General features: G+C 37.7%; 1 protein-coding gene across 1 annotated transcript; it reads right to left on the minus strand.

Moving 5' to 3' along the window:
* Positions 1-62: 62 nt before the first annotated feature.
* Positions 63-14,550, minus strand: LOC137058871 (tripartite motif-containing protein 16-like protein). Its single transcript, XM_067432373.1, has 6 exons — positions 14,500-14,550; positions 14,122-14,344; positions 10,985-11,017; positions 7,384-7,446; positions 4,746-4,885; positions 63-479 (listed from the first exon to the last, which is right to left on the minus strand). Exons 1-6 carry the CDS (start codon positions 14,548-14,550, stop codon positions 63-65), a joined length of 927 nt encoding a protein of 308 aa, XP_067288474.1.
* Positions 14,551-18,895: the final 4,345 nt, after the last annotated feature.

Raw genomic sequence — 18,895 nt, forward strand, 5'->3', positions numbered from 1 at the left:
TAATTATTTTGGAGGGCTACTCATCATAGTCAGGCTGGCTACGCCCCTGCTCCCCGTTCACCTTACTCCTCTTTCTTGAGAATTAAGCACGACGACTGCCCTCCCATCCAGAAGCCTGGCAGAATATTCTCTGTTATGGGATTCTTAAACCTGTGAAGAAATTTCACTTCTTTTTTCTTTGAATCCTCTTCTGTCTCCACGGCGTAGAAGCAGATGAGGCCTGCGGGCTGATCCACATAGACTCCTATAGTGGAGCACTGACGAGCGTCCTCCACCCTGATTTTGATTCCTTTATGCCATGCGTCATAGCAGGATCCGGCCCAACCCAGACCCCAAGACTCCTCGTTCTCCCCGAGGCCACAGAGCCCATCGCCTGCCCTCCTCCCCGCACCCTCGTATGTCACCCCTATAACCACCCATCCCGTGTACAGCACCTCCCAATAACAGCGCGATGCCCACATAGACTCCTTACACAGCACCTGCACAGAAACATACAGGAATCGGCTTTATTAATTTGGAAACAGTGTGCATGACAAAGATATACTGTGTCTTACAAAGTATATGGTTTCCCAATACGTGTCTTTAATTGAATATATTTATCAAGTTATATAGACTAATTAATGTAATAATATTTATTGGTTCATTAGTTTAGTTTATTAGTTACATTGTTATTGCACTTTGCAGAAAAACCTTCACAAAAGTAATGCTCTGTAACATTATATATATATATATATATATATATATATATATATATATATATATATATATATATATATATATATATATATATATATATATATATATATATATATATATATATATATATATATATATATATATATATATATATATATATATATATATATATATATATATATATATATATATAGGTCCTTCTCAAAAAATTAGCATATTCTTAACTTTCATATATTTTAGATTCATTGCACACCAACTGAAATATTTCAGGACTTTAATTGTGTTAAAACTGATGATTTTGGCATACAGCTCATGAAAACCCATCTAAAAAAATTAGCATATCATGAAAAGGTTCTCTAAACGAGCTATTAACCTAATCATCTGAATCAACTAATGAACTCTAAACACCTGCAAAAGATTCCTGAGGCTTTTAAAAACTCCCAGCCTGGTTCATTACTCAAAACCTCAATCATGGGTAAAGACTGCCAACCTGACTGCTGTCCAGAAGGCCATCACTGACACCCTCAAGCGAGAGGGTAAGACACAGAAAGAAATTTCTGGACGAATAGGCTGTTCCCAGAGTGCTGTATCAAGGCACCTCAGTGGGAAGTCTGTGGGAAGGAAAAAGTGTGGCAAAAAACGCTGCACAACGAGAAGAGGTGACCGGACCCTGAGGAAGATTGTGGAGAAGGACCGATTCCAGACCTTGGGGGACCAGCGGAAGCAGTGGACTGAGTCTGGAGTAGAAACATCCAGAGCCACCGTGCACAGGCGTGTGCAGGAAATGGGCTACAGGTGCCGCATTCCCCAGGTCAAGACACTTTTGGGCTACAGAGAAGCAGCACTGGACTGTTGCTCAGTGGTCCAATGTACTTTTTTCGGATGAAAGCTAATTTTGCAAGTCATTCGGAAATCAAGGTGCCAGAGTCTGGAGGAAGACTGGGGAGAAGGAAATGCCAAAATGCCTGAAGTCCAGTGTCAAGTACCCACAGGCAGTGATGGTCTGGGGTGCCATGTCAGCTGCTGGTGTTGGTCCACTGTGTTTTATCAAGGGCAGGGTCAATGCAGCTAGCTATCAAGAGATTTTGGAGCACTTCATGCTTCCATCTGCTGAAAAGCTTTATGGAGATGAAGATTTGTTTTTTCAGCACGACCTGGCACCTGCTCACAGTGCCCAAACCACTGGTAAATGGTTTACTGACCATGGTATTACTGTGCTCAATTGGCCTGCCAACTCTCCTGACCTGAACCCCATAGAGAATCTGTGGGATATTGTGAAGAGAAAGTTGAGAGACGCAAGACCCAACACTCTGGATGAGCTTAAGGCCGCTATCGAAGCATCCTGGGCCTCCAGAACACCTCAGCAGTGCCACAGGCTGATCGCCTCCATGCCACGCCGCATTGAAGCAGTCATTTCTCCAAAAGGATTCCCCACATAAAAGGATTATGCATTGAGTGCATAACTGAACATAATTATTTGAAGGTTGACTTTGTTTGTATTAAAAACACTTTTCTTTTATTGGTCGAATGAAATATGCAAATTTTTTGAGATAGGAATTTTGGGTTTTCATGAGCTGTTTGCCAAAATCATCAGTATTAAAACAATAAAAGACCTGAACTATTACAGTTGGTGTGCAATGAATCTAAAATATATGAAAGTTACATTTTTATCATTACATTATGGAAAATAATGAACTTTATCACAATATGCTATTTTTTTAGAAGGACCTGTATATTATATATATATATATATATATATATATATATATATATATATATATATATATATATATATATATATATATATATATATATATATATATATATATATACTGTATATATATATATATATAAACATTTGCTAGTTCGGTTGGATATGGGATAAGCAAAGACCACAACATTTTAAATTGAGATTTATACATCATATGAAACCTGAATAAATAAGCTTTCCATTGATGTATGGTTTGTTAGGATTTGGCCAAATAAATTTATTTGAAAGTTTTGGAATCTGAGGGTGCAAAAAAAAAAAAAAAATCTAAATATTGCAAAAATCACCTTTAAAGTTGTCCAAATGAAGTCTTTAGCAATGCATATTACTAATAATAATACTTTTAAATATATTTATGGTAGGACATTTACAACCCCAAATCAGAAAAAGTTGGGACAGTTTGGAAAACACAAATAAAAAAAGTAGTGATTTGTAAATTTACTTTGACTTGTATTTCATTGCAGACAATATGAACACAAAATATTTCATGTTTTGTCTGGTCAACTTCATGTCATTTGTAAATATGGATCCTTTCCTGTCATTCAGACCTGTAACACATTTCAAAAAAAGTTGGGACAGGAGCAATTTAGGGCTAGTAATGAGGTAAAAGGGTTAAATAATGATGTGATTTGAAACAGGTGATTGAAATTATGATTTGGTACAAAAGCAGCATCCAAGAAAGATCTAATCCTTTAGGAGCAAAGATGGGCCGAGGATCGCCAGTTTGCCAACAAATACGTGAGAAAATTATTGAAATGTTTAAAAACAATGTTCCTCAAAGAAAGATAGGAAGAGATTTGGATATTTCACATTCAACAGTGCATAACATAATTACAAGATTCAAGGAATCTGGAGGAATTTCAGTGCGTAAAGGACAAGGCCGCAAGCCTAAGCTGAACAACCGTAATCTCCGATCCCTCAGGCGGCACTGCATCAAGAATCGTCATTCATCTATAAGCGATATCACCACATGGGCTCAGGACTACTTTGGCAAACCTTTGTCAAGTACCACAATACGTAGTTACATCCACAAATGCCAGTTAAAACTGTACTGTACCAAAAGGAAGCCTTATGTTAACAGTGTCCAGAAGCGCCGTCGACTTCTCTGGGCTCGGAGGCATCTGGGATGGACCATCACACAGTGGAAATGTGTACTGTGGTCAGATGAATCAGTATTTCAGGTATTTTTGGGAGGAATGGACGCCGTGTGCTCCGGAAGAAAAGGATCATCCAGACTGTTACCAGCAACAAGTCCAAAAGCCAGGGTCTGTCATGGTATGGGGTTGTGTCAGTGCCCTTGGCAAAGGTAACTTGCACTTCTGTGAAGGCACCATTAATGCTGAAAAGTACATAGAGATTTTGGAGCATAATATGCTGCCTTCAAGAAGATATCTTTTCCAGGGACGTCCATGCATATTTCAACAAGACAATGCAAAACCACATTCTGCACACATTACAAAGTCCTGGCTGCAGAGGAAGAGGGTACGGGTACTGGATTGGCCTGCCTGCAGTCCCGACCTGTCTCTAATAGAGAATGTGTGGCCCATTTTGAAGCGCAAAATGCGACAACGAAGACCCCGTACTGTTGCCCACCTTAAGACTTGTTTGCAGGAAGAATGGGACAAAATTACACCTGAAACACTTCATCACTTGGTGTCTTCAGTCCCTAAACGTCTTTTAAGTGTTGTGAAAAGGAATGGCAACATTACAAAGTGGTAGACGCTTTACTGTCCCAACTTTTTTGCAGGTCTGAATGACAGAAAGGATGCATATTTACAAATGACATGAAATTGACCAGACAAAACATGAAATATTTTGTGTTCATATTGTCTGCAATGAAATACAAGTCAAAGTAATTTTAGAAATCACTTCTTTTTTATTTTATTTGCACTTTCCATACTGTCCCAACTTTTTCTGATTTGGGGTTGTACAAAATATGTTCATGGAACATAATGGTTACTTATTTTTTTGCATAAAAAAAATAAATAATTTTGGCTCATAATGTATTGTTGGCTAGAATATACCCTTTAAACTTATGTTCTTATGTTCACAAGACTTCTTTTTGTGGTCAATGGTCACAAATAGTTAAACAACAAGTTAATTAAGTAAAACTATTCTCTCTGTCATTTTGATTAAAATTCCAGTTCAAAGCAACGGGCTTAATGCAAGTTCACATATGATTTAAAAAAGAACCATTTGATTCTCTAAAAGTGTGTTTGTGTTTGTTTGTGTGTGTGTGTGTGTCTGTGTGTGTGTGTCTGTGTGTTTGTCTGTGATTCACCTGAGGGCTGTAGTCAAATCTCTCTCGTCTGTCCAGGTAAGGACACACCTCATCTGTCAAGCGGGACACTTTAGCCCCGCCCTCTGCCAGCCACAGCACTTTATTGGCAGTTCGTTCGTCCAATGAAATATTGAGCCAATCTAAGATGAAAAGAATAGGTCAGTTACTGCCCACTATTATTGTAGTATCATTGATATACTATTATAGTTATTTATTTATTTATTTTCGTTAATATTTTATTTTTATATTTTCTGTTTTCATTTTAATTGTAGTAAAAGCAACTTTAATTTTTTGTTTTTTGTTTTTTTTGGAGAAATTCATCTATCAAGTTTTAGTTTGATAGTTTTAGTTTTTTTAGTACAAAATGAGAAATGTTTCTTCGACAAAGCTGATATAAAATATGTTTAAAGGTGCCCTAGAATAATTTGAAACAATATGTTAAATTGTTCTCTGATATCTGCATAGAGGGTATGTAGGGAAACAATTGTCCAAATACAGTTTTACAGGTCCATTTACAACCCTATAAATTCTCCCTAGGATGTAATGCTCTGTTTTTGCCTTATTTGGAAGGGTCATGAATATTCATGTTGAGCTCTGCTCTGATTGGCTTATTTCAGCAGCTAACAGCTCACAAGCAGTTTAGCTGTTCGGCTTGTGAGTCCTGACAGAACACAAACCGACTGAATGACACTTTAAGCAGAACATCTCAAGTGGAGATTGATAAAATGCAGCTTACTTGTTTATTTGGTGTTTTCAGATCATCCCGCGCACGAGAAAGAGCTAGATTTCAGTAATTAAATCCCCCAAACAGAGCTTTTCTGTGAAAAGAAACCCGTATACTCTCCGGTTTTTACCTAAACACGTCCAATCTGGCAACCATATGCACACGAGCTCTTTCTCGCGCATGGACAATCTGAAAACACCCATAAACAAGTAAGCTGCATTTTATCAATCTCCATTTGAGATGTACATTTTAGACTTGAAATATAAATAGGCAAAAACATCATAGGAAACACCATACTTCAGTTCTCAAAAATATAAATATATAACTTATATTTTTACAAAATGAATAGCCTTGTCAAATGATTATCGTTTTAACTTATATGGTATGACGTTTGCTATAAGGATCGAGTGAACTATCTAAGCAAAGTATCTACGGTTGTATTTTGTGATACAAAATAATATTACCCTTTGTCATTAGACACACTATAGTTTTGTATGGTACTTGGAGTTTCCTATTGTTACTGTACTAACATCTTGCATTATCTAGACAATGTGGTCTCTCTAAGAAACTTTCAATTTAATAAAAAATTGTTTAGACAGTCAATAAGTGGATAAATCGCTACTTACTGCTTGCAGGAATACAGTTGTAATTGCCACTTTCTTCAGTTTAAGACGCAGAACGAAGCTTCCTTGAAATGGGCCGAACAAACGAACAGTCTTGAATTAAATTGTTGTGGTATCGGATTATAAACATCAACCATGACTGTTGACATTTTTATCTGTGGGAAGGGCAGAAAGTCCTCATAACAGCCTGGAACATGAAGTGTGTCCATGCGAGCAGCTTGTTTTGATGATTCGCTCCCATTTCCGCCTGACAATGCACACGTTTGGACAGATGCAAATGTTGGGGGCGTGCATATAAATGATCCCCAATGCTTGCGTCACAGTTGGCGTTATGTTGAGAAGCACTTTTTTTCCCTGGAGTTTTGGATTCACGAGATTTACATATGAAGGAGGAGGCAATGGTGTTTGAGAGTCACGGCATGTGATGTCCATGTACTGAACTCTTATTATTTCACTATGGCAAGGTTAATTCAATGTTTCATTCTAGGGCACCTTTAAGGTTTTTTATATTTTATTTCACTTCAGTAGGCCTATGTTTTAAGTTTCAGTTAACAATAATAACCTTAGTTCAGACTGGAATGGAGCAGAGCCGCGTTTCTAGTGCATAAGCCGAAATTGATCATAAAACTTTCCCCCCAATGGTCTCTACAACCAATTTAGGCTTACAATGCTTTTGGGAAACGCATTAACTAATATTGTGTTATAATTTGAGTGGTACTGGTAGCTTTCCACAGGAAATTCAAGCATGGCGAAGTGCGTCTTTGCGTCATTTCGTCATGTATGTATAAGTAAAGGAGTCCGTTATATCGCATGTGAGGATATGCAGGTGGAGGATCATTTACAGTCTTTTCTCACAGCGGCTGGAATAATTACATTTATAATTTTGATGGCGGATTTTAATCCAGAAAGATCCAAACGATAATCGTCAGTGACAACTGGAGATTCACCCAAAGTCAGGATCACGTAATGCTTAATGTTTACATGAACAATTTGAGAACTGTTATAAATTCTTATTTTGGTCAAACTCTAAGACGTAGAATCTGTGATTCTGAAGTACAGTATCCACATGTGGTGAATGATTGACAGCCACACACACTCCTCAAAACATTAGATTCATCTGTGTGGAGGAGCCGTGCCGATGCAATTCCGACTGTAATTCCCAGCAGAGGCAAAACTAACAGACTGCAGCTTTAACCACTGTTAACAAATGGAACCTTATTGTAAAGTGTTACCCCCAGTCCGTACTGGTTTAACTAGCCAATTAGATTTTTGTTGTGTGTGTGAGACTCACATTTAAGCAGCTCCTCTCTGGACGAGGGCTCTGGGATGTTCGGCTCATAAACTGGAAGCTTTTCTGTAAATTGAAATTAAACACCAGTAAATTGACAAGCACAAACCTTCATTTAAATACTCTCCTCCCATAAATGTTGTGCCTGAAAGGGAAAATCCTACAAATGAATATGCAATAAGTTCAGCCTCAAAAATAACCCTGTCCATGCCATTTCAGTGCTAATTTATCACTGCACACCTTTAGTAAATCCTGTTAGTAGTTTTTTAGCTTTAGACATGCTTAGATTGTAAATATCATATATTAAGTTGGGCGTAAACCTTAGAGATAACCACCATATTTATAATAAAACCCATCATATTTCATAATAAAATGTATTTATTGTTACTGTAATGTGATCTCATGAAATGCTTTCCGAATCTTTACTTTTTAAAATCAACCATGTGTGGGGTAAAAGGGCTACCCCTGATTTTTAGACAAACAAACCACTTTTATGATTTATTTTCACACAAAATCTATTACTCCATCAACTTTCAATAAAACAGATATTTTTATTTCTCTTTTCCATACACTATGGGAGCACATTTTTCTTAAAGAGGTGATGAATTAAGAAATCAAATTTCTCTTGAGCTTTTGATATAGTCCACATCAAAGACCACATCTCGAAGACGGCTCGGTCATGCAGGTTTGCATTGCACAATATCAGGAAAATCAGACCGTTCCTTACGGAGCATGCAACACAGCTTCTTGTCCAAGCCCTGGTCATTTCTAGACTTGACTATTGCAATGCGCTTCTGGCTGGACTTCCATCTTGTGCAATCAAACCGCTGCAAATGATCCAGAACGCTTCAGCACGTCTTGTATTCAATGAGCCCAAAAGGGCTCATGACACACCTCTATTCATCTCTCTGCATTGGCTACCACTCGCTGCCCGGATCAAATTCAAAGCCCTGACTCTTGCTCATGGATCTTCCACAAACGCAGCACCCGCATACTTCGACTCACTCCTACGCGTCTACACACCCACCAGAAGCCTTCGCTCAGCTAATGAGCGAAGGCTTGTGGTACCATCACAGAGAGGCATGAAATCCCTCTCTCGAACTTTTTCTTTCATTGTTCCTGGTTGGTGGAACGATCTTCCGTCCTCCATACGCACAACAGAATCACTCACTTCATTCAAAAGACATGAGGTAAAAACTCATCTCTTCCATGAGCACTTAATCTTACATTAAAAAAAAAAAAAAAAAATTATTTCCCTCTCTATTTCTCCTTTCTTCTTTCCTTTTCTGGTCTTTGCTACTCTAAGCAGTGTACAAATCTTAGTATTTAGGGCACTTTTTGTGTTTCGTTGCCTCTTCTTGACGGATCACTTCCTGTTCTTCTGAGTTGTAAGTCGCTTTGGATAAAAGCGTCTGCTAAATGTAATATAAATAGTCGGGTAATATAAGAATATTATAATAATAATATAAGAATATCCTGTAAGTTTCAGAGCTGAAAACTTCCTTCTTAGTCAAAGAAAAGCTTTTTTTTTGTTGAAAAAAAGTATCATAGATGAAAATGAATTCTAATCATTATGCCTGTGTTTCTTGTTTGCTATGCTTGAATGTTAAAATCAACAGAGGCAGACACCGTGACCAGCTCTCAGGACCTTAGAGGTCACTGTGCACCTAAATGTGGGTTTCATGACCCCAGAGGTCAGGGTACATCTAATTTTGAGGGTCCAAGCATCAGGATGAAAGTTATTTGAGGATGTGTGGAAAATTACAAGAGGAGTACAGAGATGCTGACCTTGGGAATGGCATAAAAGGAAACTCAATTGTTTGGTCTGCAGACATTCAGGATGGCTGTATGACTGTTGCCTCTTCTTTTGCAAAAGAATAAACTATTTTATTATTATTAGCCGCAACAGCGGTTTGAGGTTATATCCACTGTTCGGCGGGCCAAGTAATAAAAAAAGAACATTCCAATCAATCACGGGTGGATGAGAGATAAATCATTTTTTGTTTGATAAAGACATTTTGTGAGCCCCGTGGGCGAATCATTCTGGTTGCCGTTGCCCCACACTGTAAAAAAATATTTACAATATAAGTTACCTGGTTGCCTTAAAATTTTAAGTTAATTGAAATTAAAAAATTGAGTTAATACAATTAACATTTTTTGAGAATTGATTTAAATATTAATAAAATATTTGTATTTTCTAAAGAAACATATTGGGTTATTGTGTGTGTTTTATTTCTGATGACGCAGTGAAACATGCCAAATTGTGCTATTTTCATGATTTATAAATTTTTTATGTTGTTCAGATACAATAATAATAATTGAGTTTCTATTTATTAAACCAATTTTCTTCATTGTATCAACGCAATTTTTTTTATTTCAATAAACTCAAAATTTTAAGGCAACCAGGTTACTTATAGCCTGACGTGGTCATACTCAAATCTAGTCAGAATATGAGTCTGATGCTCCATTGGGCTGTGATTATGAGGCGTGTTTCAACCGAACTAGGAAAGATATCAATTGGACAGACCTACAACCAATCAGAGCAATGAAGGGATGCATAACGTTACTTGTCAAATGTCAACAGAGCTCAACTGCACTGTGATGCCAAGTCCGCAATTTTTCCACGGGTTCTTTTCTAAGTCTGCGGGTTGAAGCGACTATTATGTGATATATAGACCCTGGAGTGCGAATTTTAGCAGCAACCTTGCCACAATAACACACATTTTACCCCCCAAATGCCATTTTTCCCCCAGAGAACCCCCCGAGAAGCTATTGTTTAGGGCTAGTAGTTGGCGGGTTTTGTTGTAAAAACTTGGCAACCCTGTCTGCACGCGCGCTGAAATCAGGCTGGAATACACGATCTTTGCCAGAGTTGTAAAATAATTTAATGATACACCGATCACTTACCTAACATGATCATCATTTCTGAGAGAAATTGTGATGGTGAATGCATATACAAACAAGCTCTCCGTTTACGATTCGAAATAATATTATCCAAGCCCCTTTGATGACGTGCATGATTACATTACTGTTGATCATCTGTCCGTCATCGGCTAAAGCCCGCCCTGATGATTTCATTGGTTCGAACAGTTTCTGTTCGGGGATAATCACTCCTCTATGGAGCAAGGCCAGACCGAATTGCCCGACCTAAAATTTTTGTGGGCGGGGCTAAATTCGGCTGGCATCCAGGCTAGGTTACTTACTTTTTTAAGTTAAACCAACAATATTTTTTTACAGTGCACATGCTTTCAAAACCTTTCAATCCCTAATGTGAACTATCAAGGGAGCTGAAGCTCATTAAATATGCAAATCTTGTCCAATCCTATCCTATCCAAGTCTCCAGTGCGTCACGCCCATCAAAACCCAGCGTTCAGGAGAGAGCCTCAAAACCAGTATAAAAAAAGCCTATTACTTATTAGTTATGATGTTTTTTTTAATGTAAAAACGCAGCGAATGTCATTAATTGACCTCAGTCAACATATACATTTTTTTTTTAAAGCCAGTTCATGACACCTTATAGCGTGCCTTTAGCCCTGTTTTACTCTATTCATGATGATGATTTTTTTAAGTATGCAGACAGGGTTTAGATATTTAGTCATCATACCAGCAGGAGTATTTCTGGCTTTGACTTTCCTTCCTGGAACAAAGAAAAAAGATGTTGAAAAGAGTGTGGATTTGTGCCAAAAGACGAACCATTGAAGAGGGCAAACTATGGTGATTAATTCTGTCAAGTTAATGTAGTTTACAGCATCAGACCCGCGACATGTATGGCATGTACTGTGTGTATGAATGTGTGAAGTGTAACCCAATGACCCAATAGCCCAATTTAAAATCATTTAACACTTGGCAACCCGATACCTAGAGTCAAGCAACACACCGACACAAACACTGACTATGTGCAACTGGATCATTTGCATCATGTTATCATAAGTTATGAATGTTTTTTTGCACTTCTCTTTGCATTACATTTATTGACAGATTTGCTATAATTACATGACATTCATGGACTTTATGTAATATCATACATGTATACAATGTCTAATATACTTATTATATTGTGACATCATTTTTTTTGTACCTTTGAAAAAAACCTTTGAAACCTTTTGTTTATTATTTAGACTTATTGCGGTTAATCTAACGGTGTTCAGAACAGCATTATTTTACTATCATTGATATAGTTTTTAATACATCAAATTAGATTTTATTTGTACTTTTTAATTTTTTGTTTAAAATGCTTGTAATGCGTAAAACAGGTTAGTTCTGTATTATGATAGTTTTGCTTTACCTGTGTTCTTGGTTTGATGCTTTGTCACTCTTTGACTGGAAGGCATTTTGATGATTGAGGTCTGTTTGTAATGAGTGTGTAAGGCACAGCGGCTCTTTTATAGTCCACATACAGTGGGCACATGGCCATTAGAAACCGTGAGGAGGGCGGTTCCAGTGTCAGACATCAGTGAAGTGGGGGAACAGATCACAAACTGGGTCAAATTACACACACACACACACACACACACACACACACACACACACACACACACACACACACACACACACACACACACACACACACACACACACACACGCACACGCACGCACGCACGCACGCACGCACGCACGCACACACACACACACACACGTTTGTTTTTGTGACATATGGGGACATTCCATAGGCGTAATGGTTTTTATACTGTACAAACTGTATTTTCTTTCCCCTTACACTGCCCCTGCCCCTAAACCTACCCATCACAGGAGACATTCTGCAAAAAAACCTCATCCTGTCTGATTTATAAGCATTTTATAAAGTGGGGACATGGCCAATGTCTTAATATTTCACCCTCTCCTGTAATACCTGTGTCATACCCATGACATTATACACATTTGTGTCCTTATATGTCACAAAAACATGCCCATACACTTTGCCTGCTAAAGGGGTGCTTGCCGTAACTCTTTGAATAATAATTAAAAAAAAATGAATATGTTAATTAGTAGATTCTGAAACATAATCTAAAATAGTTTAGTTTTACATTAAAATAAAACTTTTTGGATTTTTCATTTATATTTATTTTTAATATGTTATTATGTTCCATTGAGTATCAAATCGGTATTTTTGGGACAATTTATAGTATTTGACACTAGATTTTGGCTACCGAATCACAAACAAGTTTGTTTTTTATCATAGTGGGGACTATTAGAGGTTTTATTCTGAGCTAACAATATTATTTACCTCTAAACCTAACGTTCAAATAAAGGTTTCTGTATTTCTAGGTTTTCATTATTTCATTATTAGGTCAACTGTTTCTCATGTGGGCAAAAAACAACTCACGTTTGTGAACATTAATGGCACTAACAGAGTAGCCTAACGAAAACAAAAGTGTGTGTGGTCCATTTCTGAATTGTCAGATGAAGTTCCACAGACACATTCCCCTCACACTCAAGATCCTGAGATTAGCAGGTCTGAAATACATACATGTGCTACTGCTGCAGTGAATGCATGCGATGCGCACTCCTCTGAAACTTTAACCCGACCTCAGAGCTCTTATCCTTCACAGAGGAAGCTAGTCAACGTCCACGGATGACGACAGTAAATCAGGGATAGTGAAAATTGCTAATAATGTCTTTAAACCCGTGCTGCTTTCACAGTAATATCAGTATTGGTCTTGTTTCCAACACACTGAAGCTGAGAATCGTTTTTTTTATTATTATTTTGTTTTCTCATTTTTTTTTTTTTTTACATGTATCATTGTAAGTTTACTAAATAGATTGCTTGCACACTCTCTCAGCTTTGTTTTTATGATTTCCACCTTGACCTTGGATACTCGCGGATTGTATTGGATTACTCTGTGTTGAAATTCCTCTTACTGTGAAATTCTGACATTAATTCATCTTAACTAAAAGCACTCCATTTTAGTGTGGCATTTGCTCAGCTGTAGCTTTTACAAAAAGATAGTGTGACAAAATAGTTTGTCAATATATTCAGGATTGTCATATTCATATTTAATCAGAGTTTCAATTATACACCAATCAGGCATAACGTTATGACCGGTGAACTGAATAACACTGATTATCTCTTCCGGTTAGTGGGTGGAATATATTAGGCAGCAAGTGAACATTTTGTTCTCAACGTTGATGTGTTAAAAGCAGGACAAATGGGCAAGCGTAAGGATGTGAGTTTGAGAAGGGCCAAATTGTGACGGCTAGACGACTGGGTCAGAGCATCTCCAAAACTGCAGCTCTTGTGGGCTGTTCCCGGTCTGCAGTGGTCAGTATCTATCAAAAGTGCTCCAAGGAAGGAACACATTAGTGTATTGCTTCATTCATTGATGTAATCCCATCCTGTCGACAAATACAGTCTGGTGTTTACAAACGAATCCGTGGTGAAATGAAGGAACAAATGCGCAATGTCTTCCCCACGTGAGATGGATCTTCATTAAAAATAAAGTTCCTAATATTAGAATCCGAAGGAAGCTTATGCAGCGACTGTGTTCTTCCACAACCAGGCACAGTGCAATTTCTTTCTCTCTTTGGCATGTTTGTTGCTTGGTAGCGCAATCCATTTAGCTCCACGAGTCGTGGGCGGCCTTGAGGCGATGTTTCGTCACACACTGTCCACTGCCAAAAGCACCAGCAGTGGCACGTGAGCATCAGAACTGGACCACGGAGCAATGGAGGAAGGTGACCTGGTCTGATGAATCATGTTTTCTTTTACATCACATGGATGGCTGGTGTGTGTACTTCGCTTACCTGGGTAACACATGGCACCAGGATGCACTATGGGAAGAGGGCAAGCCGGCGGAGGCAGTGTGATGCTTTGGGCAACGTTCTGCTGGGAAACCTCAGGTCCTCCATCCATGTGGATGTGACTTTGACACGCTCCACCTACTGAAACATTGTTGAAGACCATGAACACCCTTTCATGGAAATGGTATTCTCTGGTGGCTGTGGCTCTTCCAGCAGGATAATGCTCCTGCCACAAAGCAAAAATGGTTTGAGGAGTAAAACAACAAGTTTCTAGATGTTAACTTGGCCTCCAAATTCCCCAGATCTCAATCCAATCAGGCATCTGTGGGATGTGCTGAACAAAAAAAGTCCAATCCATTAAGTGCCAACCTCGCAACATACAGGACTTAAAGGGTCTTCTGCTATCATCTTCAGGGGTCTAGGGGAGTCCATGCCTCTACTACAGGTCAGGGCTGTTTTGGCAGCAAAAAGGGGACCAACACAATATTAGGTAATAATGTTATTGAGATGTCGTTACTGAAACAGAACAGACAACTGACAACACATAACTCCTTCATCCGTGTAAATGTGTAAAAATGTGATCTTTTGAAAAAGCCAGCAGCCATATCACCCTGTAGCCCAAGACTGGTTTCCCACTGAAGCTAAGCAGGGCTGAGCCTGGTCAGTACCTGGATTCGAGACCAACTGGGAAAACCAGGTAGCTGCTGGTGGAGGTGTTAGTGAGGCCAGCAGGGGGTGCTCACCCTGTGGTCTGTGTGGGTCCTAACACCCCAGTATAGTGATGGGGACACTATACTGTCAAAGAGCACCGTCTTTCGGATGAGACGTTATACTGAGGTCCCGACTCTCTGTGGTCATTAAAAATCCCAAAAACCTAACCCTAACCCTAACCCCTAACCCTAACCCTAACCCTAACCTGCCCACTGGCCCCTGTCCATCATGGCCTCCTAATCATTCCCCTCTCCTGATTGGCTTTATCACTCTGTCTCCTCTCCACCAATCAGCTGGTTTGTGGTGAGCGTTCTGGCGCAATATGGCTGCCGTCGCATCATCCAGGTGGATGCTGCACATTGGTGGTGGTTGAGGAGATTCCCCCTTCTATGTAAAGCGCTTTGAGTGCCTAGAAAAGCGCTATATAAATGTAAATGTCCCTTACCTATATGATAATAGTGTGTGTATTAAGTCTCTCTCTCTCTGTGTGTGTAAATGTGTCAAAATGGCAAAATGTTATACAATGTCCCAAAGCCAAAATGATCTTCTCTTATAGCTACATAATAATAGAGTATGTTTGTGTAGTAGAGAAACCAAATGAATCAAGGAATACATTTTATCCCTGCTATAATTTGACCCAAAATATCTTTATGTGAGGCAAATGAAATGGCAAAACATTTAAAATATTCACGTATAGAAATGTATACTTTTAAGAAAATATACAATTGAATGCAGTTTATATCCAATGATCATGTTTTGCTTATTGGAATCAAAAGAGAATAACAATCGAATTAAACAATTTTTTTTAGTGCTTGGCATATGGCCTAGATTTTATGAATTGGGTTAAAATGTCTGTGGTCAATAGTCCCTAGTGCCATAGTCGGGAATTGAAGAGTTAGTTTACACAAAATTCTGTCATTAATTCCTCACCCTCATGCCGTTCGACACCCATCAGACCTCCGTTCATCTTCAGACACAAATGAAGATATTAGTGTTGAAATCCGATGGCTCAGAAAGGCCTTCACTGACACCAATGTCATTTCCTCTCTCAAGACCCATAAAGGCACTAAAGACGTCGTTACAAAGCCCATCTCACTACAGTGGCTCTACAATCATTTTACGAGTAGTTTTTGTGCACAAAATCCGCCAGAAATAACGACTTATATAATAATGGCCCGATATCAAAACACTGCTTCCTGAAGCCTATGAGCTTAATGAATCAGCGTATCGGATCGCGTGTCAAACCACCAAACTGCTGAAGTCACATGACTTTAACGATCCGAACCGCTGATTCGATACACTGATTTATAACGATTCGAAGCTTTACGAAGCAGCCTAGTGATGGTATGTCGGGTGATTGCGAACACAGCCTTTGTGTAATAATGTTTCCCAATTCTGAGGAATTCATTTCACGGAGGACAGTGGGGCGCTAAATATCTCTTTGGCTTTAAATTGATTTTCAAAGCACATGAGTGACATATGATCCTGACAGACCGTTTTAAACAAAACCAGACAAAACCCCAAGAACAGGCTGGAAATGTTTTTATTTAGGGATGATAAAGTGTAGGAAGTCATTAGTGTGGCCACTATCCATTATAAATAACACATCAGACATCTGGAACAAGTGGAATAAGAGTATTATAATAATGGCATGCTAGTTCTACAAAGGTAATTGGGGAAAATACATCATATGTTTTTATTATTAATAGTTAAATGTACATATCAGTTTGCTCCACAAGTTCATTTAGCTTCTTATGTTGTATAAATGCTGAACATGTGGGAAGGTTTTCTTGAAACGTTTGCTTTCCGGTGAATAGATTATTTGATGAACCTGACTATTATCTGATTATTTTAACCCCTTAACTGTCCTAGACCTATGTTTGGTGTTGTTTTAAAGAAGACACAGTAAATCAAATGTACTGTATGAAAATGTTTATTTTATTTTATATATTTTACTCTATAATTTCTACAAAATCAAAGCTATCTAACCAAATCTAACAAAGTTGTGTTCCAAATTTGAGGTTAAAAAAAAAAAGTTCCTTTTGTTTAGGCGCTGTACAAAAATAGCCATATTCCATTTATTTTTTTCACTGCATTCTCCTGTAACAAATGAAACCATAACTGTCCAAATATGGAGCCTTGAGACTCAGACCTTTCCGATGATATGTGTTTTGTCAAGATTAGAAAAGGTTTTGATTATAAAGTAGATAAAATCAATTTTGTAATATGAAACAGTATTGGGTGTAACTAGTTACTAAGTAATTAGTTCCTGTAATTTAATTTCTTTTCACTTAAAAAAGGAAAGTAATAGATATTACTCTTATTTTTTGTGTAATTTAATTAGTTACTACATGAGTAATTGAACTAAATACTGAACAATTATATATAATACAATAGTGGAATTAACACCAAAATGTAACGTCTAACTTTAAAATGCATGTTTTTATCTATTCTTTTCACATCCGTAATACTTTGGTCAGTTATTAAGAATAATTGATGTACACTGTAAAAGATTATATGTTCAATAAGTTATGACAACATATGTTTTTACATTGTTTTAACTCATCAAAATATTTTTTAATAAGTTATACAAGATGTAACTCATTTTTTAAAGTCAGTTTAACATAATCTAAATTGAAATAACTTAAACATCCAAGTCGATTGTACTGCAGGCAAAAGTTCAAAATTTGCCTTTTTTTTACAGTGTAGTTTTATATTATTAATTTGAATGAGAGCCGTTTCACGTCTATCCTTGAATTATTTAACTCGAGGTTGATTTGGAAAGTAATTAATAATATTAATTAAATACTTTTTGGAGAGAGTAATTTGTACAGTAATCTAATTAAACTATTGAAGATGTAACTAGTAATGAATTACTTTTTTAGAGTAACTTACCCAACACTGATATGAAACCGGACACCACGCTCTAGAGGAGGAGATCTTAAGCTTTCCAATGAGACCTAATTTATGATGATTACTAAAATATGTGACATGAAAAAAGGCAAAACGCGGGACAGTGACAGTTAAGGGGTTAAACGAGACAATCAAGCTGCTATCAAGCAGTTTACTTGGGTTGATTCTAGAATGATGATACATTTACATTTCCTATAATAATGGAAGATACTCCCGCCCTGTTATCCACATTACTGTTAGGTAAGGGAGAGTGTAATTTGTTTTCTGTTAGTTTTGGTGTCTCAAGACTTGTTTGTTAATATAGTTGGTTATGAGCAGGTCAGTCTTGTATTGAATCCGTTCAACCCCTCCACTATCATTAAAAAACACACACAAAAAAACACCCTATGTAAATAATGTAAGTAAACTATTGGTTTTAAACAACTTTGCATTGGCTTTTGTACTGCACTTAAAGGGTTAGTTTACACAAAAATGAAAACTCTATCATTCATTTCTCACCCTAATGTCGCTTGACACCTGTCAGACCTCCATTCATCTTCAGACACAGATGAAGATATTAGTGTTGAAATCCGATGGCTCAGAAAGCTCGATACGCTGATTCATTAAGCTCAGAGGCTTCAGGAAGCAGTGTTTTGAAATCGGCCATCATTATATAAGTCGTTATTTCATTTTGTTCTCCCATAAAAACTATTCTCATCGCTTCTTAAAATGATTGTAGAGCCGCTGTAGTGAGATGGGCTTTGTAACGACGTCTTTAGTGCCTTTATGGGTCTTGAGAGAGGAGATGACATTGGTGTCAATGAAGGCCTTTCTGAGCCATCGGATTTCAACACTAATATCTTCATCTGTGTCTGAAGATGAATGGAGGTCTGACGGGTGTCGAACAACATGAGGGTGAGGAATTAATGACAGAATTTTTGGGTGAACTAAGTATATTTTTAATATTGAGTGTTAGAACCTCTTGATCGACTCCTGAGGTTGTAACAAAAACTGAAGAGGAGAAAGTCAGATCATTACAGCCTAAGCTGGCCAACTCTTTTTATGATGACCACATAGAGTACTCTGTAATTCTGCTGCTATAGTCTGAGGCATGTGACATACAAAATATTTGTTATTACAGTACAATGAGCCCCTCATTGTTTATATTCAATCC

This window comes from Pseudorasbora parva, chromosome 22, assembly GCF_024679245.1.
Source record: "Pseudorasbora parva isolate DD20220531a chromosome 22, ASM2467924v1, whole genome shotgun sequence".
NCBI classification, from domain to species: domain Eukaryota; kingdom Metazoa; phylum Chordata; class Actinopteri; order Cypriniformes; family Gobionidae; genus Pseudorasbora; species Pseudorasbora parva.

Excerpts from the sequence above, each read along its gene's own strand:
- LOC137058871 (XM_067432373.1), bottom strand. The coding sequence starts at position 14,550 with ATGGACTCCCCTAGACCCCTGAAGATGATAGCAGAAGACCCTTTAAGT. Across the intron at positions 4,886-7,383 it reads CAGAGAGGAGCTGCTTAAAT|ATTGGCTCAATATTTCATTG; the intron begins GTGAGTCTCACA and ends TTTTCATCTTAG. Across the intron at positions 480-4,745 it reads GATTTGACTACAGCCCTCAG|GTGCTGTGTAAGGAGTCTAT; the intron begins GTGAATCACAGA and ends GTTTCTGTGCAG.